Below are 27,845 nucleotides of genomic sequence, written 5' to 3' on the forward strand. Positions count from 1 at the left end.
TTCTTAGCTTTTTGTTCCTTCTGTAATGCACTCCGTCTCCAAGAAAAGGGGGTCAAACTAGCTGGGACAGTTATGTTTTCAGTAGTAAAGACATCTGGATGAAATACTTTTTTTTCCCCTCTCTATCCTGCTCTCTGGGAGCTTCATCCAGACACCAGCCTAGGCCTTTCTTATGGTTTCAAGCAATATGAAAACCACCGGTCATTCCCAGACTACAGTTTGAGAAGCTGTAGTCTGTATGGTAAAGCATATGTAAGTATGTTTTAATTCCTTCCTTCTCCCCTTAGGTGGTTCTTCCTTTGATGAGTCAAGACCAGATGGGAAGGGTCTGCTTGTGGACCAAAGCTCCTGGGGTCAGGATAAACCAGAAAACTTGCTCCCAAGGTAATGCAGCTCTCCCTTCACTTGTGCCTCTTAGGGCTGAGGTTTTCCTGACTGTAGAACTGAGGCCATTGCTGTGCACAATGTCCATTGTCCCACAGTCACTGGCCTAGGAAATGTTAGGCTTTTATTGAGCATTTCCTATGTGTGCCAGGCATCATACACTTACATGGATTACCTTCCTTTAACCTAAGAGGTAGATACCATTATTTTCTCTGTTTCACAGCTAAGGAAACAGGTGAAGAAGAGATGTTATATAACTCACCCAAGATCCAGAGCTAGCAAGTGGCAGATCTAGGATTTGAAACTGGCAGTATAACCCTACCGCGGAAATGTAGATTAGAAACATTTGATTTCTCCCTCCCATTCTTTTTTTTTTTTTTTTTGTGGTACGCAGACCTCTCACTGCTGTGGCCTCTCCCGTTGCGGAGCACAGGCTCCGGACATGCAGGCTCAGCGGCCATGGCTCACGGGCCCAGCCGCTCCGCGGCACGTGGGATCTTCCTGGACCGGGGCACAAACCCGTGTCCCCTGCATTGGCAGGCGGACTCAACCACTGCGCCACCAGGGAAGCCCTCTCCCTCCCGTTCTTTTAGGAGTTTCCTGACGCTGAAGATACTTCTTTTTCCCCGTTTTTATTTACTCCTTTCTTTTTTCTGATGCGGTGATATTTAGTGTGTGCTCCAGTGCCCCCTACTGGTCATAGCTGGAATCATCTGGTCAAGATAAAAACTTACTTGTGTCAATATTTAAATTACACACTTAAACAGTAAGGAACAATCCCTGGACTTTAAACGTAGCTAAATCTATCATTCTCAATTCACTTTTGAGCCTTCCTGATATACATAGATGCATTTTACATAGTTTTAATTAGTATGTACATGACAATCTAAAATTAAGCACTTTAGTGGCATTTATTCAATGTCAGAAATTGTTTCAAGTGTTTTATGTATCTTAATTCATTAAGTAATCTTCAACAAAAGTTTTCTGAGCATTTATTAGGATTCTGTTATGTACATATGCCAAATTTTGCTTAACTTTAAATGTTGGCATTTGAATAATTTTTAGTATGACTATGAAAACTACACAAATAATAATAAAATATAAATTTTCATTGCCTTTCTTTTTATTTCAGGTATCCCTGTGGATTAGAGATTCAGGGGAATTATCAAGTCAAAAGATCTAGATAGTTCTATAGTCTTGTTACGTGAGGCCCAGGGTCCCGAAAGAGCACTGTTTAAACCGAGTTCTGATTCACACTCTGCTGCCACCCAGCCGCAGGAATCATTGACGCTGCTGGGTCTCATTTTTCTCATTTGAAAAATGAAGGGATCAGATTAGATTATCTTCCAGGTCTCCTTCTGGTCTGAGATTCTACAAACCTATTATCTCTGGACCAATGTACTATACAATCAACAACATATAAGTTTACTTTGTTCTACATAGAAATAGTGTTGTTTTAGCAAATAAGTTTTACTTTAGGCTTTTAAGTCTTCTGCAATTCAGATGCTGATGTGTGGAATCTTCTAGCTTTATATTCATGTACTTTGTCAAGGAGGACTCATCAACATATGATAAAAACTTTTTTTAATAAAAATATTTTTTTTTGTTTTTCTAGACAGAATAAGTCCAAATCTGATATAACTGACATGGTTCGCTCCTCCACTATCACAGTATCAGACAAGGCTCATATTTTATCCATGCAGAAGTTTGGACTGCGAGATACAATCGTGAAATCACATCTAATGCAGAAAGAAGAGGATTATACCTATATCCAGAACTTCAGGTAGCTCACTGGGTCTTAGACTGTTTCCGCAGCAAAATGATCACTCACCTCTCTGAAATTTAAGCAATTCCCCCATACCCTGGATTTGAAAGCAAATCCTGTACAGAGTCCCTCCCATCATTTTCTTTTTCTTTTTTTAGCTGCGTTGGGTCTTCATTGCTGTGCGCAGGCTTTCTCTAGTTGCGGTGAGCGGGGGCTACTCTTCATTGTGGTGCGCATGCTTCTCATTGTGGTGGCTTCTCGTGTTGCGGAGCACGGGCTCTAGCCGCGTGGGCTTCGGTAGTCGCGGCACGTGGGCTCAGTAGCTGCAGCGCGCGCAGGCTCGGTAGTTGTGGCTCGTGTGCTCTAGAGCACAGGCTCAGTAGTTGTGGCTCACAGGCTTTGTTGCTCCACGGCATGTGGGATCTCCCAGACCAGGGATTGAACCCGTGTCCCCTGCATCGGCAGGCGGACTCTCAACCACTGCGCCACCAGGGAAGCCCCTTTTGGGGGCCTTTGAAGAAAGTCATTTGAATTGAAATTAGTCAGAGAAAGTTAGTGTTTGGTAATCTTTTTAGGCAAGGTGAGCAAAAGTTACATGAATAAAGGGTGCAGGATTCTGCCAGATCTTTTTATTATTTAGTTAGTTTTGAATTTTATTTTATTTTCTTATACAGCAGGTTCTTATTGGTTATCTATTTTATACATATTAGTGTATATATGTCAATCCCACTCTCCCAATTCATTCCACCACCCCCACTTTTCCCCCTTGGTGTCCATACGTTTGTTCTCTACGTCTGTGTCTCTATTTCTGCCCTGCAAACCGGTTCATCTGTACTATTCTTCTAGGTTCCACATATATGCGTTAATATACGATATTTGTTTTTCTCTTTCTGACTTACTTCACTCTGTATGACAGTCCCTAGATCCATCCACGTCTCTACAAATGACCCAATTTTGTTCCTTTTTATGACTGCCAGATCTTTGTAAATCATTGCATTGGGACTATAACACAAAGTAACGTTGCTTCTAGGAATATAAACAGTGAATTGTCTGAACACTGGTGTTGCTTTCTTTCGGAAAGTAGTTACCGGGGTACTTTCCTTTTTTCATTTCATTGGTACACACAGTAAACAGTCATTTTGTGGATTACGGCTCTCTAATGGCTGTTAAAGCTAAGTAGGAATGTTCGGAGTGGGCCTCTACTGTTTGAAGTTATCACAAAAGCAACAAATATCACGTCACCCCTTGGTGCCATTTGCACTGGTCTAGGATAGATGTGACATTTCTTAAGGCTTCAAATTCCAGTCCAGAGAGACTGAAACCGAGCAGAATCAGCACCCAGTGCTTTCCCCGTCATGTCCATAGTCCTCCCAAGTGACTGATTGATTGTCTTTGGCAACAGGTTTTTTGTGGGAACATACAATGTGAATGGACAGTCCCCTAAGGAGTGCCTCCAGCCCTGGCTCAGCCATGGTATCCAGGCCCCAGATGTATACTGTGTGGGGTGAGTGCTTCTCTTCTAGTTGCCTCTGCATTTTCCAGAACGTGTAGCTGCAGTTGAAGGGATGGGGGCATGGATCTATAACTGAGAATTCACAGCAGGTGAAGGGATTGAAAAATGAGCATATGCTTAATAACAGCTGTTCCCCTGTTAGTGTGCTTCCTCACAGTAAACAAATTTCTGGCACTATTCAAGTGATGAGCTTGGCATTTGAATGCTAATATTTAATTTTGAGTGCAGCCCTCTGTTAAGATCGGTACACCTTGAACTGAATTTAATTACTTAGACATTCAACACTTTGTTGGTCACAAAGCAAAAATATCTTTTGCCAGGGAAGGAAGGTTAGCTTAAAAGAAGAAAAAGGCCCCATCCATCAGTCATTTTTTTTTTTCACACCTGCTGTCTTGTCACCACTGCACTGGGTACTGTTGGTGGGGAGGGGACAGCAAAGAAGCCTGTACAGGAGTGGAAAGGGCCTAGAATTTGGAATTTATGTAGACCTAGGTTTGAACCCATTTGCCACTTGGTGCTTGGGCGAGCTAGTGATCTCGGATATAAAATGGATATATATATATTTATATTTATATATATATATTTATTTATATATATATATTTATATATATATAAAATGGAAATCAAAAAAAAATGGAAATCTCGGATATAAAATGTTCATTATGAAGAAGAAATGGGCTGCTGCTTGTGAAAGCACCTGGTAAGTTCCTTGACTGAGGAACTTAGTCCCTTGTCGCTAAGTGTTTATTCTTCTTCCCTCTTGAGGGTCCTGCAGTTTAGCTAGAAAGCTAGGCCTTACACACCCAAACCAACGTGCGAACGTGCCATCTCACACGTTACCCTTCTCTACTCTCTGGTTGCTTCTCCTAATAGGTTCCAGGAGCTTGATTTGAGTAAAGAAGCCTTTTTCTTCCATGATACCCCAAAGGAGGAAGAGTGGTTTAAAGCTGTATCAGAGGGTCTTCATCCAGATGCCAAATATGCAAAGGTAAGAGAGGAGTCGGGGACCTTCTAATTTTTTGTTGCTATGCAGGGAAATGCTAAGATTACTTTTCACTTCTTCTGCGACTTTCATCAAAAGCCAGCCCTAATGATCCTGAGATTTTCAGTTCCAGGCCCTCTGGAAGAGGCGTCTCTGGGTGTGAAAGAGGCAGGTCTTGGCTCATGTAGGCTGTTGAGGTTATCACGGAGTCACTCAGGTGATTACCCTGTGTCCTGGTGTGGAGGACTCCTCCGTAATACTCTCAGCCAGCTTCCGGACTACTTTTCCTTTTGACTCCTAGTTAATGCCATGACGTGAATGCTCGTATCTCTTCCAGGTAAAGCTCATCCGACTGGTTGGGATTATGCTGCTGTTATATGTCAAACAAGAGCATGCAGCGTACATCTCAGAAGTGGAAGCTGAGACGGTGGGGACAGGAATCATGGGGAGGATGGTGAGTTCCTGGTTGGTACATCTGGCACATGGAGGGCCTTGGTCCCTAAGATTTGGACCCCACTTCTCGTGATACTGTGACTGCAGACGTCCCAGTTTGAGGGTGCTGGCGGTACGAGGTGAACTGTACCCTCGTGATCGAGCAGGGCTAGATGGAGCAGACCATTCAGAATTTGTATATTAGTGACTTGCTGGCTGATTTGCCCAACTAGCCAAATCCTCATGTTCACTTCACACCAGAGCCTCCAGTGGGTCCTCCCATTTAATGCATGACATATGTCGCAGAAACTACGCTGGGTCACCAAGGAAAAGAAAGAATGCTTAGAAAGGAAAAAGAAAGAAAGAATGCTAATAATAGGTTTGCAATTTTCTCTTCTTCTAGAATCTGTTAAATCCTTTTAGGTTCTGCTGCGAGAGCTTAGCTTCTCATGGGGCAGGGAGGGGCATGTGGTTTGCCTGTGATTTACTGAAAAGTGGACTCTCCTTTGCCACTGGCCAGCTAGTTGTTCTACCTCCTTGGATGTGTTTTCCTACCTGTAATATGTGGACTGTAACACTGCTTTCCTTACCTCCCAGGATTATGATGCAGACTAATTAAGAGAAAACATTTTGCAACCTCTCGTGTTTAAACAACTACTGGTCTTTTTTTGGACTCCTTTCACAGGGTAACAAAGGTGGTGTGGCAATCCGGTTCCAGTTTCACAACACCAGCATCTGCGTTGTCAATTCCCACCTGGCAGCCCACACGGAGGAGTATGAGAGGAGGAACCAAGACTACAAAGACATTTGTTCTCGAATGCAGTTTCGTCAGGTTGACCCAAGCCTCCCCCCTCTCACCATCAGCAAACACGAGTGAGTCTGGCCTTCCACCCCGACAAGGTGCACCGGGCCCCACGGGCCAAGTTGCGGGCTCTCTGTTTCATTAGGCAGGGGACCGGGGGAGGCTTCCCACTGCCCGAGTGGGAGCTCCAGCCAACTCTCAGTTACACAGGGATTACCTCTCTTGGAAATTTTTCGTTTCCCAACCTGCCATCTGGCAGACCTCTAGAATCTTTCCCAGACACCGTCTGTTCCTGGAAAATGTGTAAGATTTATTTTTAACATGGGTCTGCCTGAATGCAGTGTCATGAGGAAAGCCACCCCAGAGTGAGCATCTCAAGCTCAGGTTTAGTATGTTTCAGGATTCTGTCTGCCTGTTCTCTCCAGAAGCGTGTGTAATTGAGAATTGGGCTGCATTTCTGTGTCTTCACTTAGTCTTCTTTGCCTCTTGATTCAACTTTACAGAGCCGTGGTTGCAGCTACTTGGAGCATCTGGCGCTGATCTTTGTCTGTTCTCTGTATTTCCTTTATCTCCAATACTTGCTCTCTGTCTAAATTCAAGGCGTACTGGAATTTCAGACTTTACAGTAACACTTGGAGCATGTGCCCCTTCTTTTATGACAAGGAAGAAGCCACTGGGGCTGTGGTGTCTGCCAGGGAGTACACAGAGCCCAGCCTCTCGTCCGCCTGCTGTGGTGGTAGACCTGTCTTGATTGGTGTTCTGGAAAGCTGCCAGGATGGCTTCCCTTCTCCAGGGAACTCAGCAGGGACTGTGTCTCCCGTTCCGCTGACCCTGAAGCGTCCTAGTTTGTGAGGTTGCAGCTTGCATGTCAGTTTGTCTGCTTTTAGCTTGTGGATGCATTCATTTTGGTGTGTGTATGCTGCCGCGTGGTTTCTCTCATGACCTGGTTCTTGGCTTCAAATAAAGCAGTATTGGTCTTCATGGGACATGCGATGTCACCTGGGAGCATCTAGTCATCATTTTCCCAAAGCAGTAGGTGTGATAAAATACCTGTCACACTCTGCAGAAAGAGCCAACCAGTGATATGGTGGTGGTTAAAGCCAGACTCCACTGGAAGGGTTGAGCTTTGTTTCAGAGGACCTCAGCTCCAGAAACAAAGGATGCGAGTGTGTTTTGTGGACTGGAGGGGGGGTGAGGCAAGAGGCGGCATCATGGCATCATCTGGTCTGGGGTCCCTGAGTGACTGACAGGACTCCCAATACTTGACCTTTTTTGCCTCTTCCCGGGAGAGAGGTAAATTATTGTCTTGCTTTTAGATCTTATTAGACTATCTTTCCAGCCGTACAAGAATAAAATAGTCAAGGAGAACTCAAGACTGTGTACAGTGAACTTGGACCAAGATAATTGAGTAAGCAGCATGCTAGACATGGTGTTAAATGGGATGGTGTGAGGAAAAGAGACCCTGAGTAGCCGAGTCCCTTCCCCGCCCAGCTCCCCAGAGGCTGAGCCTCGGGGGGCCTTCTGTCAGGAGCACACCGGCTGGAGCCGGTGAAGTCCCTCCTAAACCCTGTGACCTTTGTGCTCTGTCCTCGCAGTGTGATCTTGTGGCTGGGGGACCTCAACTACAGAATAGAAGAGCTGGATGTGGAAAAAGTGAAAAAGCTCATCGAAGAGAAGGCCTTTCAAACCCTGTATGCGAATGACCAGGTACCGATGGCCACCTAGGCCCTCTTCAGGCAGCCGTCCCTCCACAGGAGGGCACAGGAAAGCCTGGCTGCCCAACTCCAGCCTCTTCTTGCTCATCTGGGGAGGTTTCCCTGAGGAACTGGTGTCCCATCATTCCTTCCTTCCTTCCTTCCATCTGCGTTCCCCTCTCCCACAGTTGTCTGCCACCTGGCTGTTCCCTTGAGGCTTATCTCCCCCGGGGCAAGAGCTGCTCTCTTTCTCTCGAAGGCGTGCCCATTCATTCAGTCATTCAAGGTGGGGCCCAAAGGGAACCAAGCGTCTCATAATGAAGATACTTGGTATTTTTAAGATGATTTACTGATGGTTTGGATGGGCCTCCCGCTCCCCCTGCCCCTCACCAGGTCTGTCCAGTGTGCATGACCACTCTTTTCCGGAATGGCTGTCTTCACTTCCGACAGGAAGCAGTTCTGTATCGTGCTCTCCTCCACCAGTTTGGGTTAGCGTTCCTTTCTCAAAGCACTGGCCATTTCCTAGGACAAGAGAAATCTGTTTCTCTCTGACCTTCTTCAGGCTACTGCTCTCAATAGATTTCGAAACTGTTCAAGTGGTCAGAGTTGTTCAGAATGTTACAGCCCTTTTTCTTTTTAGCCTGTATCTCCCTTTCAATCTTCTTTGTATTATCATTAGTCTAAATCTTTCTGTTTCCTTTATTTTTCCCCCAGTGCAGATCAGTTGAAGGGGGAAAAAGAAAATCTCGAGTCTGTTATGTCTTTCTTTATGGAATAATCTCTTTATCGATCCATTTTTCTCTCTCACTCTTTTCCTTAGTAAGCTATTCTCTTTAATTCCCATTTCAGCCTTAACCCAGTCTGTTCTGTAACTATCTATTTCTTGCCACGGTTTTCTGGACTGCGGCATTCTCATTTCCCTGGTAGTTCAATACCATCTCCTCTTGCCTTTTTTTTTTTAATTAATTAATTTATTTATGGCTGCGTTGGGTCTTGGTTGCTGTGTGCAGACTTTCTCTAGTTGTGGCAAGTGGGGGTTACTCTTTGTTGCAGGGTTACTCTTCTCATCGTGGTGGCTTCTCTTGTGGCGGAGCATGGGCTCTAGGCGCATGGGCTTCAGTAGTTGTGGCACATGGGCTTCAGTAGTTGTGGCACACGGGCTTCAGTAGTTGTGGCTTGTGGGCTCTAGAGCGCAGGCTCAGTAGTTGTGGCTCACGGGCTTTGTGGCTCACGGGCTTAGTTGCTCCGCGGCATGTGGGATCTTCCCGAACCAGGGCTCGAACCCGTGTCCCCTGCATTGGCAGGCGGATTCTTAACCACTGCGCCACCAGGGAAGTCCCTCCTCTTGTCTTCTTTTCTGGTCTTTCCTTAAGTAATGGTACCCAGTCTGTGTGTTTCTCTGCTTTGTAGACAGTTTTGCAGTCTATATTTACCCATTTAAGAATCATCTTGCACTAATACCTAAATTTTTTAAGTTTCCTGTTGTTTTTTTCTTAATAGTTTTTTTTAGGAATTCACGTTTTGGGGTTTGTCAGCTGCTGTCCCCTGGATAGCTGACTCTGTCTCAAAGTTGGAGCTGACAGCTCTTCACCAGTCCACACAGTGCCGAGCTCGGTGCTCCAGGGAGGAGGCAGGAACACCTATGGTTTCTGTCTTGCTGAGAAGGAGCTCTTAGAATCACTGCAGTGACAAGGGTGCTAGTTACTATCGTAATGTGTCAGGCAGTGTTCTAAGCTGACAGCTTATCTCTGCAACAATCCTGTGAGGCAGATTCTATTATAAATCCAAATTTTACAGATGGGGAAACCAAAGCATAGAGCTTACCCCAGTTCATATAACTGATTTGACAAACTCCTTTAAAAATTATTTAAATTTAAACTTAATTCATAATGGTTTGGGTATACCTCTACTATATATTTCTACATACATGGAAGTTCCCCTTTGCTTTTTGGATTGTTTCTTTCCAGACCTTGTTCTATGCAGTTCTATTCCTCTGTATAATTGGAACAACTGTGCTACGCAGATGAAGCACAATTGATACCTGGAAGAGAAAAATCTCTATGTCCTTTGGTACCTAATCCTCCTAGGGACGTCTCAGTAAGGTGGTACTCAGGCCCCTTGGATGTGGGTATACTTTTATAAAAGAGCCTTAAAAACTGTATAACAGGTGGAGGGATGGTTAGCATGCTCCTTTTCCTAGGAGTTAATTAACTCAAGATCTTGCAGAATAGCTTTCTCATGGGCCTTTCCTTTGGGGTTAGAGTTTGGATTCCAGATTGATTTCCTTTCCTCTGCTAATTCAAGGTTTGACCTTTTTTTTTTTTCTTTAAATTTATTTTACTTATATGTATTGTTTGCTGCATTGGGTCTTCGTTGCTGCGCACGGGCTTCTCATTGCGGTGGCTTCTCGTTGCGGAACACGGGCTCTAGGCGCTCGGGCTTCAGTAGTTGTGGCGCACGGGCTTAGTTGCTCCGCAGCATGTGGGATCTTCCCGGACCAGGGCTCGAACCCGTGTCCGCTGCATTGGCAGGTGGATTCTTAACCACTGCGCCACCAGGGAAGCCCAAGGTTTGACCTTTTTATCCTGAGATTTTTTTTTTTTTTTTTTTTTTTTTTTTTTTTAGTGTTATCAAAGTCCTGGGAATGCACTTTTATCACGTAGGAAGGCAGGTTAGAGGGGAAAATGCATCAAATAGCAGTTATCCTGAGATTTTTTTTTTTTTCTATCCGTACTTTCGTGTAGCTGAGAGCTCAGGTCGCTGCAAAGGCTGTCTTCGAAGGCTTCAACGAGGGTGAGCTCACGTTCCAGCCCACCTACAAGTATGACACTGGCTCTGACGATTGGGATACCAGGTAGGTCAGAGGTTGCTTCAGGGGGCTGAGCAGATGGAAATTCAGAAAGTTATGGAAGCACTTGCCCTCATTGACCTAAAGAAAAAGATAGGTTTCCTATCACTTCTTCCCCATGTTTTGTACTCAGGTCAAACATTCTCTGAGTATCTGTTCATTAAGCAGCCTGCCTTCCTGCACGTCGTCTTGTTGACTGCCTTAGCCTTTGCTTCATAAGAATTCTTGAGACTCGTTTACCTTCCAGCTACGCTTAGGGTGATGATTGCAGCAAACCGAGCTTGTACTTGGCCTTTACCTAGTAGTTCATATTTTTATTAGTGCCTGTGGGATGCCACGCACTGTTCAATACACTTTACTTGCACCCCATTGAAGTAGGTATGATTTACTATCCTCATTTTATAGATCGGGGAACTGAAACCCCCAAAATTCAAGAGCTTCCCAGGCAGGCAAGCGTAGAAGCAGGATTTGAACCCAGGCAGTAGGAATTCACAACCTGTTTTAACCACCATCTTTTGAGGACCACAGAGTCCTTCACCCTCAGATGGCTGTGACTCTTGCCTGATCCCCATAGGACAGTAGAGTGCAGAGAATCATTCTGAATGGCGTTTTGGCTCTGAGCTTTCGCAGTTGTTTGGGGTGATACCCGCAGGATACACATTACCCCTCAGTGGGCCCAAATCGCCCCTGCCCTCTCAGATCTCCGGCTGCATGGACTGGGAGACTGCCCCGTCACCCCTAGCTGAGCCAGGGAGCTCACCAGGTGAGGGCGCTGCTGTGCCTGGGAGGGCTCCCAGTGTGGACTTTGCGTTTCAGCGACAAGTGTCGTGCTCCCGCCTGGTGTGACCGGGTCCTCTGGAAAGGGAAGAACATCACTCAGCTGAGCTACCAGAGCCACATGGCCCTGAAGACCAGCGACCACAAGCCCGTCAGCTCAGTGTTTGACATCGGGGTAGGTGGGCAGCTGGTGCCTCTGGTCATCGTCCTCTAGGGAATTGGTTCCCACAGCTGAGACCACTTTTGTCTTTCTGGTCTCCTTCTCCTACCTTGAGTGTGAGGAAGCTGTTTAAATTTAATTCATAATTGTTTTGTAGACTTCTACTATATGTTTCTACATACGTGGAGGTTCCCCTTTGCTCTTTGGACTGTATCTTTCTAGATCTTTTTCTATGCAAATGTGTGTCAGTATTCTATGTATAGCGTAGAGGAAGTTTTTCCCTTTTTGTAAAAGAGATATATCATGCATATTGTTCTGAGAACATCTTTTTTCCCCGCTGGCTATGTTTTAAGAGATCTTTCCATGTCAGTAAAGGGAGAGCTCCCTCCTCATTATTTTTAAGGGCTGCAAAATATTTCGTAGTATGGATGAACCGTAATATATTGGGGTTGGCCAAAAAGTTCCTTCGGGGTTTTCATAAAATATTATGGAAAACCCCGAAGGAACTTTTTGGCCAACCCCAATATATATTGATCGTTTAAGTTGTTTCCAAAATGTTGCTATTGTATTCATTGCTACAGTGATCACCCTTCACATATATCTTTGTGTACCCTTGTGAATATTTCTGTAGAGTGAAATTCCTAGAGGTGAAATTAGTTGTTCAAAGAAAAATGTATTCTAAATTTATTTGAGTCTGCTAAATTATCCTCCCGGCAGCCCTTACCGTTTTACACTTCTACCAACTCTGGATGAGCTGGTGTTCCCACAGCCTGGCTAATATTGGGTTTTATCAGTCTTTTAAATTTCTGCCGACCCAGTGAGCCAAAAGAGAAAGATACTCCATTATTTTAGATTACACTTCCCTAATTACTAGTGAAGCTGAACATCTTTTTTTTTTCTGTTTCTGTAATCTATTTTTTCTTTTTTTATCAAAGTATAGTTGATTTACAGTAAACATCTTTTTATTTATGTATTCTCCATTTGTATCCCTTCTTCAGTGACTTATGTGTTTCTTTATATTACCAATTCTCAAGGATGCGGGTAGAGGGACATCAGAATCTACGAGGGTGGGGGTGGTTTGCAAAAAGCCTAATGAATGTTATAGGTAAGGTTTTATTACTGGAAAATGACAAAAATTGTAATTCAAAATAAGGAAGGGAAGGCCTGACAAAATCTTCTTGGCTGATGGAGTACATGTTTAAAAGAGCCTGAGAAATGCTGCTTTAAATCAAAGCCCTGGAGGAGCTCCTCACTGCAGACCTGTCGGCAGCAGCAAGCCTAGCAGAGCCAGGCACTGGGCGTCTTTCTGCCCCCGGCATAAGACCCAGCAGAACTGCCAGCCAAGCTTTCACTCCTGCATCTGTTTTCTGCTAATCAGGAAGCAGTTGATTTTACCAGAAGCTTTGCCTCTGGGGCACCCTTCTACATCTATTGTTAATTGGGTTCTTTGTTCGTTAAATTAAATCTATTTAGTATTCACTTTCCTGTTGCTATCAACTGCTATTTCCCAAGGCCGTGAATGTCCTCTAAACTGAAAAAGAGGACACGGGCAGAAGCCAAAGCATTCAGTCTCTGCTGTTTCCCTTCCAGGTGAGGGTCGTAAATGAAGAGCTTTATCGGAAGACTCTGGAGGAGATTGGAGGAGATTGTTCGCTCCCTGGATAAGATGGAAAATGACAGCATTCCTTCTGTGTCCCTCTCCAAGCGAGAGGTAGGAAGGACGTGCTAAGGCATCAGGCTCTTCTCTTCACAGAACGTAAATCTCACCTGCTGGGGCTCAGAATTGCAAGAGGCACCTGTCAGACTACTGGACTGTAGTCTTGATCGGCTGCTTCTAGATAAAGTGAGGCTGATGATGCCAGCTGACAAGAGAGGGGTTGTTGGTTCACCTCCTGATCTTCTTAACCAGAAAAGCCTGTAACCTTTTGTGGCTCATATATTTTACCCAAACGTGGGCCATCCATGAGTTAAATAAGGCACAGAGGATCCAAAATGTGTTTCATTTGATCTTAGTATAGCTAGTGTGTATTCTTGCACTGGGTTTGTCTTCCTACTGATGCTTTGCTTTGAGATTAAATTGAGTCCAAAATTTTGGGTACGTATGAGTTGATGGGAAGGAAAGCAGTATGGAAAGGTAATGGGCGTTGGGAGAAGTCAAGTTAGGGCTAAAGATGTTTCATAGACGTGCCATAGCATAGATCGTTCAGAATTCACTGTACCAAAAAGTCAGTTAAATGAGGACTTACGGTGAGGGTATTTTTAATGCCCTAGATGTCCAGCTACTTGGAAGGAGGAGGTTGATTTGGGGAGTGGAATGTGTGAAGGGTGTTTTGGATGTGGTCTTTGCGTATAGAAGATTTAAACTTGGATTCTGTTAGGAAATTATTTATAAAACAACGTGAGTTTTTTGAGTTTAGGATTTCTGAGTTAAACACAGACAACTGGTCTTTCATGGTAGCTGTGACCTCCCAGGTAAATACTTAAAAGCAGAAACATGATTTGAAAGAGATGGTCCTTTGTTTTCTTTCCAGAAAGGGCAAGGATTGCCCATTTGGGGTGGCTAGGCAGGTTGCCAAGGAGAGGGCACTGGTCTGACTGGTCCTGGGCTTGTTCCCAGTTCTGTTTTCAGAACGTGAAGTACATGCAGCTGCAGATAGAGTCCTTTACCATTCGGAATGGACAAGTACCGTGTCAGTTTGAATTCATCAACAAGCCTGACGAAGAGTCTTACTGTAAGCAGTGGCTGAGCGCCAACCCCAGCCGAGGGTTCCTCCTGCCAGGTAAGGCCTCCGTTCCCAGGTTCCTGGTTGCTGGTTTGGGGAACACCCTACCCTATCTTTGCTCATTCTCCTGGAATAAGCTTTTTGTGTCTGAGTGTTTTGTTGTCTGCTTGAACATTTTTCAAAGCCCTGTGGATGAACCATCCATAATATAAAATAGTAAAGAGGGGGCTTCCCTGGTGGCGCAGTGGTTGAGAGTCTGCCTGCTGATGCAGGGGACACGGGTTCGTGCCCCAGTCCGGGAAGATCCCACATGCCGCAGAGCGGCTGGGCCCGTGAGCCATGGCCGCTGAGCCTGCGCGTCCGGAGCCTGTGCTCCGCAACGGGAGAGGCCACAGCAGTGAGAGGCCCGCATACCGCAAAGGAAGGAAAAAAAAAAAAATAGTAAGGAGGGCTTCCCTGGTGGCGCAGTCGTTGGGGGTCTGCCTGCCGATGCAGGGGACACGGATTTGTGCCCCGGTCCGGGAAGATCCCACATGCCGTGGAGTGGCTGGGCCCGTGAGCCATGGCCGCTGAGCCTGCGCGTCCGGAGCCTGTGCTCCGCAGTGGGGGAGGCCACAACGGTGAGAGGCTCGCGTACAGCAAAAAAAAAAAAAAAAAAAAAAAAAAAGTAAGGAGCATGAGTTCAGTTTCAAAAGCATTCTCAGTCGCGTGGATGTTCCACAGTTTCGCAGGGAGAGAAGGCACAGGAGTGCTGTAAAGCAGGTGTTGCTGTTAAAGGAGCCGTTTTCACCCTCTGTCTCACTATAATCAACTCCCAACTGTCCGCTCTTGTGGGCAAAGGTAATAGGGTGGTCATCCAGAAAAATTATGTCTGGCCCTAGGATGTACCACCCATGTCTTGCCCCCAACTTCTCCTTGGCGCTCTCCGTAGTGCCGTGAGGCAGAGGAGTTAAGCCTGTCTTGTGGACAGTTCACAGTCTGATAACGTGCTGTATTTTCTACTGGATAGGGTGTCTTCATATGAGCTGGCTCAGGGCAAGCTCTTTGAGCCACGCCTTCTTATTGTATTAATCATTTCTAGCTTGAGCTGTGCTACTTAGAACACGAGTTTTATAGCAGCTACCTATTCATGTTCTTGTTTACTGTTTTCATATTCCCGCTTGGACCGTAAACTCCTTGTTCACGTGTCTTTTGAGTGCTGAGCATGTAAATTCCTGTTGGTTGGCTGATGCCTCTTATTTTCTCCCTTAACCCTGTATGCCTCACCCTCTTCCCGCTCGTCTTCTCTCCCCTTTACTCTTGGCCTTCTGCCAACCAGCGTTACCGTTTACGTTTTTTTCCAGATTCTGCCATTGAGATTGAATTGGAGCTCTTTGTAAATAAGACCACAGCTACGAAGCTCAACTCGGGTGAAGACAAAATCGAGGACATTCTGGTTTTACACTTGGACAGGGGAAAGGATTACTTTTTGTCTGTGTCTGGGAACTACCTGCCCAGCTGTTTTGGATCGCCCATTCACACGTTGTGCTACATGAAGGAGCCAATCTTGGACCTGCCGCTAGAAAGTATTAGAGAGCTGGTGAGTTACCTGCCACGAGGAAACATCCAGAACTGTGTAGCAGCCAAGCCAATCAAACAGGATACTCGCGTGCCCACCTTCCCAGGGACCTGAGGATTCTTCAGCCTCCGTAGAGTTTGCTTACTGTAGAGTTGTGTACTGCTGTTTAACAGACTCCCTGACATTTTCAGTGGTTTGAAACTGCAGCAACTTATTGCTTCTCATGACTGTGAGTTTCCGGTGTGGCTCTTCTGCTGGTCTCGCCCAGGCTCATTTGTGTGGTTGCAGTCAGACGGCAGCTGTGATGGCCAGAGAGTTCAACGAGGCCTCCTTGACTTTCTTGGTGTTGGCTGCTCACTGGGCCTTTCCCTCAACATGGGCTCTCGTCATTCAGTACGTTGGCCCGGGCTTCCCTAAGCGGTAGCAAGAGTTTGAGAGCAGAAGGTGTAAGGCTCCTTGTGGCCCAGGCTCCAAAACTCACATGGTACCACTTCTGCCATGTTTTATTTGTTGGAACAAGTTGTGAGGTCAGCCCAGATTCTGGATGGGGAGACTCTACCTCTTGATGGAAAAAGCTGCAAAATGTTATTGCCATGTTTTTCGGTCTTTCATAATAACATATTAGAGAAACTCAGCCATAGATACTAAGATGGTGGAATGTCCCTGGCCCATGATATTATTCCTTTTTCTGTTTTAATCATCACTTGGTTTATCATCCTAAACTAAATTTTCTGAGATCTAAAAGGCTCCTATGCAGACTTACAGATATTGAACACAAACTTATGGTTACTAAAGGGGAAACATGGCAGGGAGGGATAAATCAGGAGCTTGGGATTAACATACACGCACTACTATATATGAGATAGATAACCAACAAGGACCTACTGTATAACACAGGGAACTCTGCTCAATATTCTGTGGTAACCTATATGAGAAAAGAATCTGAAAAAGAATGAACATATTGGGAATTCCCTGGTGGTCCAGTGGTTAGGACTCAGCACTTTCACTGCTGAGGGCCCAGGTTCGATCCCTGGTGGGGGAACTGAGATCCCACAGGCTGCATGGTGTGGCCAAAAAAAAAAGAAGAATGGATATGTGTGTATGTATAACTGAACTACTTTGCTCTACACCAGAAACTAACACAACATTGTAAATCAACTATACTCCAATAAAATTTTAAAAATAAATAAAAGGCTCCTCTGGAGACAATTCTAATACAAGGGAGCTAGTTTGGAGCAGATTTTTGGCAATAGGTATGCTTTCCTTTTTCCTCCATTGCATTTTTTTAAATTCAGGGACTCTTGAACTCTGTCCTCTCCATTATATAGATGAAAACAGAGGCCCAGTGAGGGGAGTGATTTGTCATGAGTCCCTGGCGAGTTAACCCTGGGCCTGGACCTTGCTTTTGGGTTTTTGTATTCCCACGTCTGTGTTCTTTTTTCACCAGACCACCCCATTTCTCTGGTTCGGACAGTGAAGTGCTATAGGCAGGATGTTTTTCTAAGATGATGCACATTTCACCTGATTGAAACTGCTTGCCGTAAGCCACTCCCAGTTCTCAAAAGTCACCCTCTGTACCTTGATCATGTCACCTGATTTCATTTTTGCCTGCTGAATGTTTGCTTAGGGACATCAAAACGCTTCCAAGTTCTTCCATGGGTTTGCTGTCTCCATGTCCTGCGTTCTCCTGAAGCCAGCCTGGCAGAAGCTCTATTGGTGGCCCTTCTGATCATGCTTTTTATTTCTTCTCAGACTCTGATGCAACTTCAGACTGAAGATGATGGGAGCCAGTCGGAAAGACCCATGGACATCCCCAAAGAGCTCTTGATGATGGTTGATTACCTGTACCGAAATGCCATCCAGCAGGTAGGTGGATGAAGCAGGCACACCTGGCAGAGGCCATGCTGCCTTAAGAAAAACCATCAGCCCTGAGAACTTCGGGCATAAAAAGCTTTTCCCCTGCAGAACCTGTGGAAAGCTGTTCTTACCCCGGGGAGTGAAGGTCAGTTGGTTCACGTTCCACACCCCTGTGAGGCCCCGCTATTACATACAGCACTTGATTCCTCCCAGGGGAGGCAGCCTCATATAGCAGGGGCTTCCCAGCACAGCATGTTCCCTCCCTGGTCCTCTGGGGTCCCCCAGGTGGAAAGCCCTCTGGAGCCTTCTCAGGATGTCCGGCTGCTCTCCTTTGTGGAAACTCTTGCCAGCTTCTAGGAATGGGAGGGGCGGCTAACTTGTTGACAAGCCAGACAGGCAGGGGACCAGTGGAACTCCCGGGGCCATGACTCAGGAAGCCTGATTTCAGATTTCAGAGCTCAGATTGGTCAGTTTCACTGACTCACTTATCTGGGTCCCAGGGAGATAAATAGAAACTCTGATCTACCACAGCTCTGCCACTTCAGAGCAATATACATTCTTAGGATACTCTCTCTCCACTTTTCCCCTCAGATTTATTGAGCATTACAATGTCCCAAACACTGTTCTAAGTGTTTTACAGCACTACCTCATTTAGTTCTCACAGTAGTACTCAGATGAGGAAACAGATTCCCAGAAATGTTAAGTAACTTGATCAGGGTCCCAAAGCTAACAGATGGGCAGGATTGGGATTTGAACCCAGAGAGGCTATAGAAGTCACATTCTTTTTTTTTTTTTCTTCATTTATTTACTTACTTATTTATTTTTGGCTGCGTTGGGTCTTCGTTGCTGAGCTTGGGCTTTCTCTAGTTGCAGCGAGCGGGGGCTACTCTTTGTTGCGGTGTGTGGGCTTCTCATGATGGTGGCTTCTCTTGTTGTGAAGCACGGGCTCTAGGTGCATAGGCTTCAGTAGTTGTGGTGCGCAGGCTTCAGTAGTTGTGGCTTGTGGGCTCTAGAGCGCAGGCTCAGTAGTTGTGGCGCACAGGCTTAGTTGCTCCGCCGCGTGTGGGATCTTCCCGGACCAGGGCTCTAACCCGTGTCCCCTGCATTGGCAGGCGGATTCTTAACCACTGCGTGCCACCTGGGGAAGCCCAAAGTCACATTCTTAAGAACTATGCTAGTCTACCTTCTCTACAGAGCTCCTTTCAGGTGTAACTTTTGAGCAATACATATAATATTGTTATTGTTCACGGTTATAGGACATTAAGTTATTTTATAAAACAAATATAAGTGATCCTAGGACTCATAGAAATACTTTATTGTCATAATCTCGTTTTCTCAAAGCACTGAGGTGCCTTGTTAACTTTCTCCATCTTATAAATGATATATTTTCTTCAGTTTTTTCTCTTTCTGGTCAATACCTCCGTAACACTGCAGGAAACGTAGCTACTTTAAAGTTTTCCCTTTGGTTGGATCACCAGAGATCAAACCCACACCCCCTGCAGTGGAAACACGGCGTCCTAACCACTGGACCGCCAGGGAGTTCTCTTCTAATAGATGTCTTGTGCTGAAGACCTATTGTGGGAGCGTGGCTGGGAAGGCGTGCAAGATGAATTAGCCACATCAGCCTACATCACATTGTCTAGTGGGGTGATTCAAAGGCCTCACCATGCTGCCCCCTTTTGTACCCTGCTGGTGATTATATTTCTAGGTCAGGAAATCATTGCTGCTTTTCTGAAAATAGAATTATTTTGTGACTTTCTTCCCTTTTTCAGGAAGATCTGTTTCAGCAGCCAGGCCTGAGGTTGGAATTTGAGCATATCAGGGACTGTTTGGATACTGGAATGATTGATACCCTCTGTATCCTTCAGACGTTCATGCGCGCACGCGTGTATGTGTGTGTGAATATGAGAAAGAGAGGTGAGCAAAAGGAAAGGATGGTATTTTAAGGCTCAAAATCAGATATTGTGTCCTCAGCTGTTATGTTTTTCTTACTTAAAGTTTGTATAGAGAAGACTTTACAACTTTAAGCAACCAATATATAGCAGGAATTCAGGAGGGCCCGGCGAAGCTGACAGGCAGCTTGGCCCCTTCAAGATGTCAGCCCGCCATCCCAGCTCCAAGCAGAGAGCCTGGCTGGGCAGGCAGCACTCTGGCACATGCTGGCTCCTGGGGCTTTTCCTAACCATGACCTTGGCAGCAGCATCCCCTATTCCTTAACGATGGGCCCAAAGCTGCTAGCAATCACTCCATAGCCGAAGCCCTGCTGCTTTTCCTGGAGAGCCTGCCGGAGCCCGTCATCTGTTACAGCGTCTACCACGACTGCTTGGAGTGTTCTGGCAACCTCACAGCAAGTAAACAGGTGAGGGGAAGCGTGGAGCATCAGCGCGTTCATGTTGCAGCCCCGGGTCTCATTGCGCCTGAGGGAACAAAGTGGGCACCATCCCCCAAATTCAGTGTCTTAGAAACTTGACTCCAAGTCTTTCCGTCCCAAACCCGCTCTTCCCTTCATGTCCCTTTTCCTTTTAATGGCATCACCTTAATTCCAGTGACTCAACCCAGAAACCTGAGTCATTTCTGACTCCCCCTCTCCTCACCTCCCACACGCTCAGTCCCCTTGCTCTGTCACTTGTCTTCCGTACTAGTTCCACTTTCCTTGGTTCAGGACCCTGCATTCATGCTTTCCCTCTGCTGATTTGTTTTGCGTACTCCCATTAGATTTGGGGTTCTAAAGCTCTTGTCATGTTGCTGTTGGTCAGAAACGCTATCCATTGCCAATTAAGGATTTTCTTAAACAAATGTTCGGGACTTTTTATGATCTAGTCTAGTCATTCACATATGTAACCTGCCGTAGAAGAATAATCTAAAAAACGTGCTAACAGTACACAATCCAGAGCCTTACCCCCCACCTCCACTAAATCAAAAAATCAAAATCTCTCTCTTCTTTTTTTTTTTTTTGGCTGCACCACTTGGTATGCAAGATCTTAGTTCCCTGACCAGGGATTGAACCCGTGCCCCCCGCAGTGGAAGCGTGGAGTCTTAACCACTGGACTGCCAGGGAGGTCCTTCAAAATCTCTTTTGGGATATATTTTGTACAGGCTTCCCAACCGATTCTGAAATGCAGATAGCCAGAGTACTCATTGAATTCTAGCCTGATCAGCCCTTCCAAGCTCAGGGCCTGTTCAAACAGTAGTGCTCCTGCCAAAATTGACTTCTCATGATGTGTTCTTTCTTCTTATCTCACTGTTTTCCTTACCTCGCCTTTTCTACACTTCCTTTTGCCCTAAATGCCCTAGTCCTTACCTCTGCAAGTGCAATCTTCTCTTATATTCAAGACGCAACTTAAATGTTTTCAGTTCTCTTAAGTCTTTTGAGAACGTGCAGTTAGAAGTTTGACCTCTAAATTCATGTAACGCTTGATCTATGCTTCTGTTTTGGCACCTGTGGCAGGTGATCAAGGTTTTCAGTGTACAGTCTTACTACTCATGTACCCGGATCATGTACTCAGTTCCTGGAGTATAGCAGGCACTTGGGAAACGATTGAATGAACAAAAAGACAAATCCCAGTTCTCCCTCTTTCAGGTCATTGCTACCCTTCCCGCATGCCACAGAAATGTCTTCATCTACTTGATGGCGTTTTTGCAAGAACTGCTGAAAAATTCAGCAAAAAATCATTTGGATGGTAATATTCTAGGTAAGCCACCAAGTGTGTGTGGAAAGCATCTCTGCAGACTGACTCATTAATAAGAGAAATGTGGTTGAGGAATGTCCCAAGTCCACTGCAGTAGAACTAAAATCTCAAGCTCTGGGCAAAGTTAACTCTCAAATAGTTATTTTAAAGCAGAAAATACTGCTTTGGGGCACCCCTCCCCACTCCTAAGAACACGAGAATAAGTAGTACTTCTTATGCTGAATCATATGTTTTCTGGGTTTTTCATACAGCTAGCATATTTGGTAGCTTACTGCTTCGAAACCCAGCTGGTCACCAAAAGCTTGAAGTGGCAGAGAAGAAGAAGGCTCAAGAATTTATTCACCAGTTCCTCTGCAACTCACCCTGAGCCTGTCCATCTCCTCTCCTATTCTGCCTGAGGCAGCCAATTACCAGCCCCACCTGTTTCAGCTCCAAAGCTGCCCTAAGAGCACGTGAGCCCACTGGGATGCCAGAGTGGCAGCTGCCTGTTTCCTGAGCCCAGACTGCCCTCCCCACCATGACTGTCACACTCAGTGCTGCTGTGAGTTGTGAAGACATGAGGGGAAATCCACCACAATAAAACTGACATTCAACGTTCAAATTTAGTTATTTAACAGATTTTTTTTTTTTTTTAATGTTTAAACGACTGTACTTCTTGTGCTCACTCAACCTGCCTCCAGGGCATATAGTGCCTTCCCTGTAGCTTGGGCCGGGCTCCCCATGATCAGATATTTGAACAAACTTTGGAGTCCTGAAGGATGGATGAGTTGGACGGCAAGAATGCAAATGGAAGCTGCTGGATAAAGAGCCCACAGCCACCTCAGATGCTTCCAGTTCTCTGAGGACATGTGTGTACACATATTGCAAACCCTACCCCACTTCCCACTCAGATATGGCTCAACAACTCTGGAGCTGGCCACTCAGCCTCCGAGGGCAATGTAGTGGCTTGAAAATGAAAATATTGAAGAAATTGGTGTTCTGGTGAAACAAGTGGAATTTTCTGGGCCAACGAATCCTCCAAACTGTATATAATGCATCCCCTCTCTTATATGTGTAATATATTTTAATGATAAATGTATTTTTAACAGTGGTTGGTTGCTTTTATTTTTTAAGAAATGGCAGCTCTCAGCAGCTGGACATTTGTGGCTTAAGCACTGGGGCAGGGTGGTCCCTGGTGGTCCAGTGGTTAAGAATCCGCCTTCCAACGCAGGGAATGCGGGTTCAGTCCCTAGTCGAGGAACTAAGGTCCCACATGCCGCAACTAGAGAGAAGCCCGCGCACCGCAACGAAGAGCCTGATCGTCACAACAAGGATCCCATGCGCCGCAGCTAAGGCCCGACGCAGCCAAATAAATAAAATAAAATAAAATAAAATAAAATAAAATAAAAAAGCACTGGGGCAGCTGGTCAGGGGCCAGAGAGATATTTGCCTGGCAGTCTGGTGATAACAGCCACTATTTACCTTTTTCAAGCAAGAGATAGTACAGGCATGGCCCCAACCCCTTGACCCCTGATCTAGTTTCTGAGGGTTGTCCCACTTTTAATAGTCTAGAGAAGTAGCTTATGGGGAAAATGGCAGCGGCTGCTAAGAGGTTCTGACAGCTAGATATTTACAGGTCAGGAGCAGAGTAAAGGCACATGCAAAATCGCTTCTTGGATCACCACTACTCCTTGGCAGTGTAAGTGATTCAGATACCGGCCGGTACGCTGACAATGTGAACGGTTAAAGAAAGAATGGCCAGTAGGTGGCGTTGCCTGGCCCGGGCACGAGTTCCATGGAAGCCGACAGTCCTGTGCAGGGGAAAAAGCCGGGAGAGACGGCCTGGGCAGGGGTGTGAGGAGGAAGGGAGTTGGGCGTCTTAAGCGAGGCTGTGAAGGGGGGAAGAGGTGGTGGCGTTCTCTGGCCAGGCTTGGAATACTCCCCATTTCTGCCATTTGGGTCCAGTCTTCCTTTCTGGGACCCTCCTGCCCATATTAACTTTGTTAGGTGAGAAGGGGAAGCTGGGGCCACAAGGAGAAACCCGGAATGTCACAGCCTTCCAGGCTTCCCCCTTGCGGTCCGGGTACGAATTCGGCGGCTAACTGGGGTCCTTCCCGCTGCGGTTGTGGCTGCTAAGGTGAGGGGAGCGCAAGCCGGGCTGGGGCTACTTTGGATTAGTGGCCGGGGGTCTGATCACTCTTCCTTGCGTCTGGTGCCTCTTGAGCCGAGCCCCGACTCCCCCAGGTGGAGGACGAGGCGGGCGCTGCCCAGCGCGGGACGAACTCGTGGCTCCGCGAGGTCTCCGTGGTGCCCACCCCGCCCCCCTTCCGCTCGCCAATTGGAGGGTCGAGCTCAGCCCCCACACCGACTAAACCAACCAGAAGCGTCAGGGAGAGGCGGAGCCACTATCTCCTCCTTCCTCCGGAAAGCGGAAGCGGAAGTGACGTTCGGGGAAAGGTGGGGGCAATCATGGTGCCGCTGGGGAGGGGAGAAGCTGCTGCCGCCGCCGCCGTTGCCGGGAGCCGCGGAGGTAAAAGGCGATACCAGACGCGGCCTGGGCTGGGGACTTCCCGGGGGGCGCGGGACTTAGGCTCCCTCCTGAAGCATTTTCCAGTAGGGACCCTAGACCGGTCACCATAGGGACCCCACCCCTCCTCCGTTTCCATGGGGATGGGTATCCAGCCCCCCCTCCCCTGTTTCCATGGAGATCCGGACCCTGCCCCTCTTCGCCCGGCTTGGAGCCCCCCAGCCTGACTTCGGGTTTTTCCGTGTAGCCCTGGACTGGGGACTGTCCCAGACAGGTTCCTTTTCCCAGCCTCCTCTCAAGGGTGCTCTGTTTGTATTTCTCGTTTGCCACCCTCAAACCTCCTGGTCTTGTTTGTTCCGGACAGTTGGTCTCCGCGTTGCCGCCTGTGGTGCTGGGGCAGCCCAGTGGGGCCCCCGGTGCTCTTATCTCTCCTCTCAGATGCAGCGAAATGTGCATCTACCGGGTTGCGTAAGCCAGAGCAAGGGGTCGGGCCGGTTCCTCCCGGCTCAGATCCCTTGGCCTGTCTCTGGTAACTACCACTCTGTCTAACCGCCCTACCGAGTAAGGGTTCACTTTCTAATCCGGAGCAGAAGAGAAAGATAAAGTGCAAAGCCAGACTGAAAACTAAAAGTGATTATTTTAAAATTCTCTGTTATGTGTGCCAAACCCGCGTTTGTAGAACCTGTGTGTTTACAGGTAGAAGAAGAATCACTATTCCAGAACAGGAAAACTTCAAATTTGGTATTTTTCCCAAGAGAGTTTATCTTTCCAAGAGAGTATATCCGCAGGCTTTTCATTCATTTAACTGACATATCCTGAACTCCTCGTGTCAGTGTACTGTGCTAGAGGCAGTAGAAACAAAAATAAGACTCATCATTTCCTCATTGCAGAGAGCACACTATAAAGCATAGCTTCTAGTGGACACCAGATTGTTTTAGGAGATAAATAGATAAAGTGATCTTCATTACATATACCTGATAAGAGATTAGCCCCACTACCCAGAAGCTGAAACATCTGTTCTCGGAAGGAGGGAACAGATTCACACTTGATTTCTCTACTGTTGTCAGACATTGTGCTTTAACACACATTATGTCTTTTACTCTGCATAACAATTTCCTGAGAACAGGAATTACCAGTTCCACCTTACGTATGAGAAAAGTGAGGCACAGAAAGCTACCCAAGTAGTATGTAGTAAAGCCGGGATTTGTGGGTAGGTGACCCTGCCTCCAAAGCCCTACTCCTTCTAGCATAGACTTACTGCCTCACGGTCTGATTTGGGGGATATTTAGGTGGAGTTCCCTTGCTTTAAGATTTATAGCAACTCAGCTTTGAAACAGTTTGCCCCTATTTCCCCTTAAGTGTTTTGACCAGCCTTCACAGTGTTTGGCAGTAAGGCACATTTGGAAGGTCTTATAAGCTGCTGCTTATTACTTCCATTTTTTATTTTCATTTTTATTAAAAATCTTTTTGGCTGCGCTAAGCGGCTTTCGGCATCTTAGTTCCCTGACCAGGGATTGAACCTGGGCCCTCAACAGTGAAAGCGTGGAGTCCTAACCACTGGACCGCCAGGGAATTCCCATTACTTCAATTTATTTAAAAAGATACTGTTTTTCCTTCAAAATGACTTGATGGTTTTAAACTTAAAAAAAAAAAGTCCCAAGGAAGATGTTTTTCATTTACTTTGTCCTGCTCTTGAAAGAAGAGGATAAAAGAGCCCTGTGATTGCTGAGGAGGTCCCTGGGTCCTATGGTATGGCTCTGACTCTGGCTTTGTTCTGTTGCAGACAGGTCACTACCTTTCCATTTCTCACAATTGGGCTGAGCACAACTGAACCATGGGGGAACACAGTCCAGACGACAGCATCAGCTACTTTGAGGTAGAGGAAGATGAGCTGACCCCCGATGACAAGATGCTCAGGTTTGTGGATAAGAATGGACTGGTGCCTTCCTCATCTGGAACTGTTTATGATAGGACAACTGTTCTTATCGAGCAGGATCCTGGCACTTTGGAAGATGACGATGACGATGGACAGTGTGGAGAACACTTGCCTTTTCTAGTAGGGGGTGAAGAGGGTTTTCATCTAATAGATCATGAAGCAATGTCCCAGGGTTATGTGCAACACATTATCTCACCAGATCAGATTCATTTAACAATAAACCCTGGTTCCACGCCCATGCCAAGAAATATCGAAGGTGCAACCCTCACACTGCAGTCGGAATGTCCAGAAACGAAACGTAAAGAAGTAAGTAAAGCAGTGGGTGAGGGCCCAGTTTGGCTTTGGGGAAGTCCTTACACAACTCTTGTCAGCAGTTTCAGCCAGGGAGTATAGGAGCCCCTGGAATTAGGACCTACAGTGGCTTTCCTTACTGTATATGCTTCATGGTTTTTGTTGTGACTGCTTTCTGGAACTTTTGGTGTGTATGGCTGCATGGAAATCTGGGAAAACTAAATGGCAAATATCTTCCCCAGATCATAAATAAAATAGACATTTCACTGAGGTAAATCCGTGTCTCTGATGTGGAAATAACTGGATTTGGCTTATCTTTGAGTTGTGTAAAAATGACTTGTTTTGGAGAGATAAATATTTGCTGGACTATACTTTATTAGTGAAAGTTTAATGGATAATAAAGGCTAGCTTTCTTTTTTTTTAGTTGATTAATTTATTTTTATTTTTGGCTGAGTTGGGCCTTTGTTGCTGCGTGTGGGCTGCGCGCCTGCTTTCTCTAGTTGTGGCGAGCGGGGGCTACTCTTCGTTGCGGTGCACGGGCTTCTCATTGCGGTGGCTTCTCTTGTTGTGGAGCACGGGCTCTAGGCACACGGGCTTCAGTAGTTGTGGCACGCGGGCTCAGTAGTTGTGGTTTGCGGGCTCTAGAGCGCAGGCTCAGTAGTTGTGGCTCACGGGCTTAGTTGCTCCGTGGCATGTGGGATCTTCCCGGACCAGGGCTCGAACGTGTCCCCTGCATTGGCAGGCGGATTCTTAACCACTGCGCCACCAGGGAAGCCCAAGGCTAGCTTTCTTTTGTAAGAAGCTCGAGCAGGAGGCAGTAAATGAGAGCAGGTTATCTAAAAGAAGTTTTCATCTCATATTTAGCTAATGTGCGGAAGGTAACACATATTACAATGTTTCGAAAACTGTAAAGCATTGTACAAATTGTACTAGGGGTGATAATTAGCAGAGTAAAAGATGTGGTTTAAAGGTAGTGATATACATTATCCGGGAACTAATTGCAGGTCAACTAGGAAAAAAAACGATCCCTGGTAGTTGCAATGCCAGGGACTAAATGTAAGATGTTACCAAACAGCCATTGGGTAAATTGTTTAGCAGGATATTTTTCTCTTTTGCTGTAATTCAGGTCTTGAAACTGGAGAATCTTTTTTTTCGTGGCATTTGGTTTTCCTTTGCTAGCCTTAGAACCTCAGAGCTGGAAGGAACCCTAGTGAGACCATCTTGTCTTACCTCCCACCTCATGTAGGGATCTCTCTGCAGCATCTCTGACACCAATTCCTCTGGTCTCTGCTTGAACACTTACAGAATGACGAGAGCACAGTGTTTCACAGTTCAGCCTAATACAAAGTTTGTTGGCCAGATCTGATTGTTAGAAAGCTTTTGCTCGTATGGAGCCAAAATCTGCCTTCCTGCAGCTGCTGCCCGCTGGTCCCAGTGCTTCCTTTCTTCTTTTTTTAAAAAATTTATTTATTTTATTTTTGACTGTGTTGGGTCTTCGTTGTTGTGCACAGGCTTTCTCTAGTTGTGGCGAGCGGGGGTTATTCTTCGTTGTGGCGCGTGGGCTTCTCATTGCAGTGGCTTCTCTTTTTGCAGAGCACGGGCTCTAGGTGCGTGGGCTTCAGTAGTTGTGGCACGCAGGCTCAGCAGTTGTGGCTCACAGGCTCCAGAGCGCAGGCTCAGCAGTTGTGGCACGCGGGCTTAGTTGCTCCATGGCATGTGGGATCTTCCCGGACCAGGGCTCGAACCCGTGTCCCCTGCATTAGCAGGCAGATTCTTAACAACTGTGCCACCAGGGAAGCCCCCAGTGCTTCCTTTCTGAGCAGCAAGCTAAATCTTCTTCCGACCCGACAACCCCTCAGGTAATTGAAGATCATGGGTTTCTCTACATCTTTTCCTGTGCAGGCTCGACATCTCCATTTACTTAAATG

General features: G+C 46.2%; 2 protein-coding genes and 1 non-coding gene across 7 annotated transcripts in view; all 3 read left to right on the forward strand.

Moving 5' to 3' along the window:
* INPP5B (inositol polyphosphate-5-phosphatase B) overlaps nucleotides 1–22,274 on the forward strand; it is a 47,833-nt gene extending 25,559 nt beyond the window's left edge. Inside the window, 18 exon segments of the mRNA XM_060140492.1 lie at nucleotides 288–384; nucleotides 2,000–2,167; nucleotides 3,552–3,653; nucleotides 4,536–4,650; nucleotides 4,982–5,098; nucleotides 5,762–5,949; nucleotides 7,474–7,585; nucleotides 10,317–10,426; nucleotides 11,237–11,372; nucleotides 12,948–12,983; nucleotides 12,985–13,068; nucleotides 13,975–14,137; nucleotides 15,424–15,659; nucleotides 17,391–17,504; nucleotides 19,268–19,352; nucleotides 19,727–19,854; nucleotides 21,076–21,187; nucleotides 21,436–22,274. Of these exon segments, the coding sequence (XP_059996475.1) occupies nucleotides 288–384; nucleotides 2,000–2,167; nucleotides 3,552–3,653; nucleotides 4,536–4,650; nucleotides 4,982–5,098; nucleotides 5,762–5,949; nucleotides 7,474–7,585; nucleotides 10,317–10,426; nucleotides 11,237–11,372; nucleotides 12,948–12,983; nucleotides 12,985–13,068; nucleotides 13,975–14,137; nucleotides 15,424–15,659; nucleotides 17,391–17,504; nucleotides 19,268–19,352; nucleotides 19,727–19,854; nucleotides 21,076–21,187; nucleotides 21,436–21,551 (2,219 nt within the window). The 3' untranslated portion in view covers nucleotides 21,552–22,274.
* TRNAE-UUC (transfer RNA glutamic acid (anticodon UUC)) lies at nucleotides 16,608–16,680 on the forward strand. The gene has a single exon. It is a non-coding gene; the product is annotated as a tRNA-Glu (tRNA).
* Nucleotides 22,275–23,613: 1,339 nt separating the features above from the next.
* MTF1 (metal regulatory transcription factor 1) overlaps nucleotides 23,614–27,845 on the forward strand; it is a 42,419-nt gene continuing 38,187 nt past the window's right edge. For 3 of the 5 annotated variants that reach the window (XM_060140493.1, XM_060140496.1, XM_060140497.1), the window contains exons 1-2: nucleotides 23,614–23,693; nucleotides 25,474–25,932. In XM_060140493.1, the coding sequence (XP_059996476.1) occupies nucleotides 25,525–25,932 (408 nt within the window). In that variant the 5' untranslated portion in view covers nucleotides 23,614–23,693; nucleotides 25,474–25,524. The remainder of the gene's footprint in view (nucleotides 23,694–25,473; nucleotides 25,933–27,845) is intronic. The other 2 variants (XM_060140498.1, XM_060140495.1) reach the window with 2 other exon arrangements.

This window comes from Lagenorhynchus albirostris, chromosome 2 (assembly GCF_949774975.1).
Source record: "Lagenorhynchus albirostris chromosome 2, mLagAlb1.1, whole genome shotgun sequence".
Classification (NCBI taxonomy): domain Eukaryota; kingdom Metazoa; phylum Chordata; class Mammalia; order Artiodactyla; family Delphinidae; genus Lagenorhynchus; species Lagenorhynchus albirostris.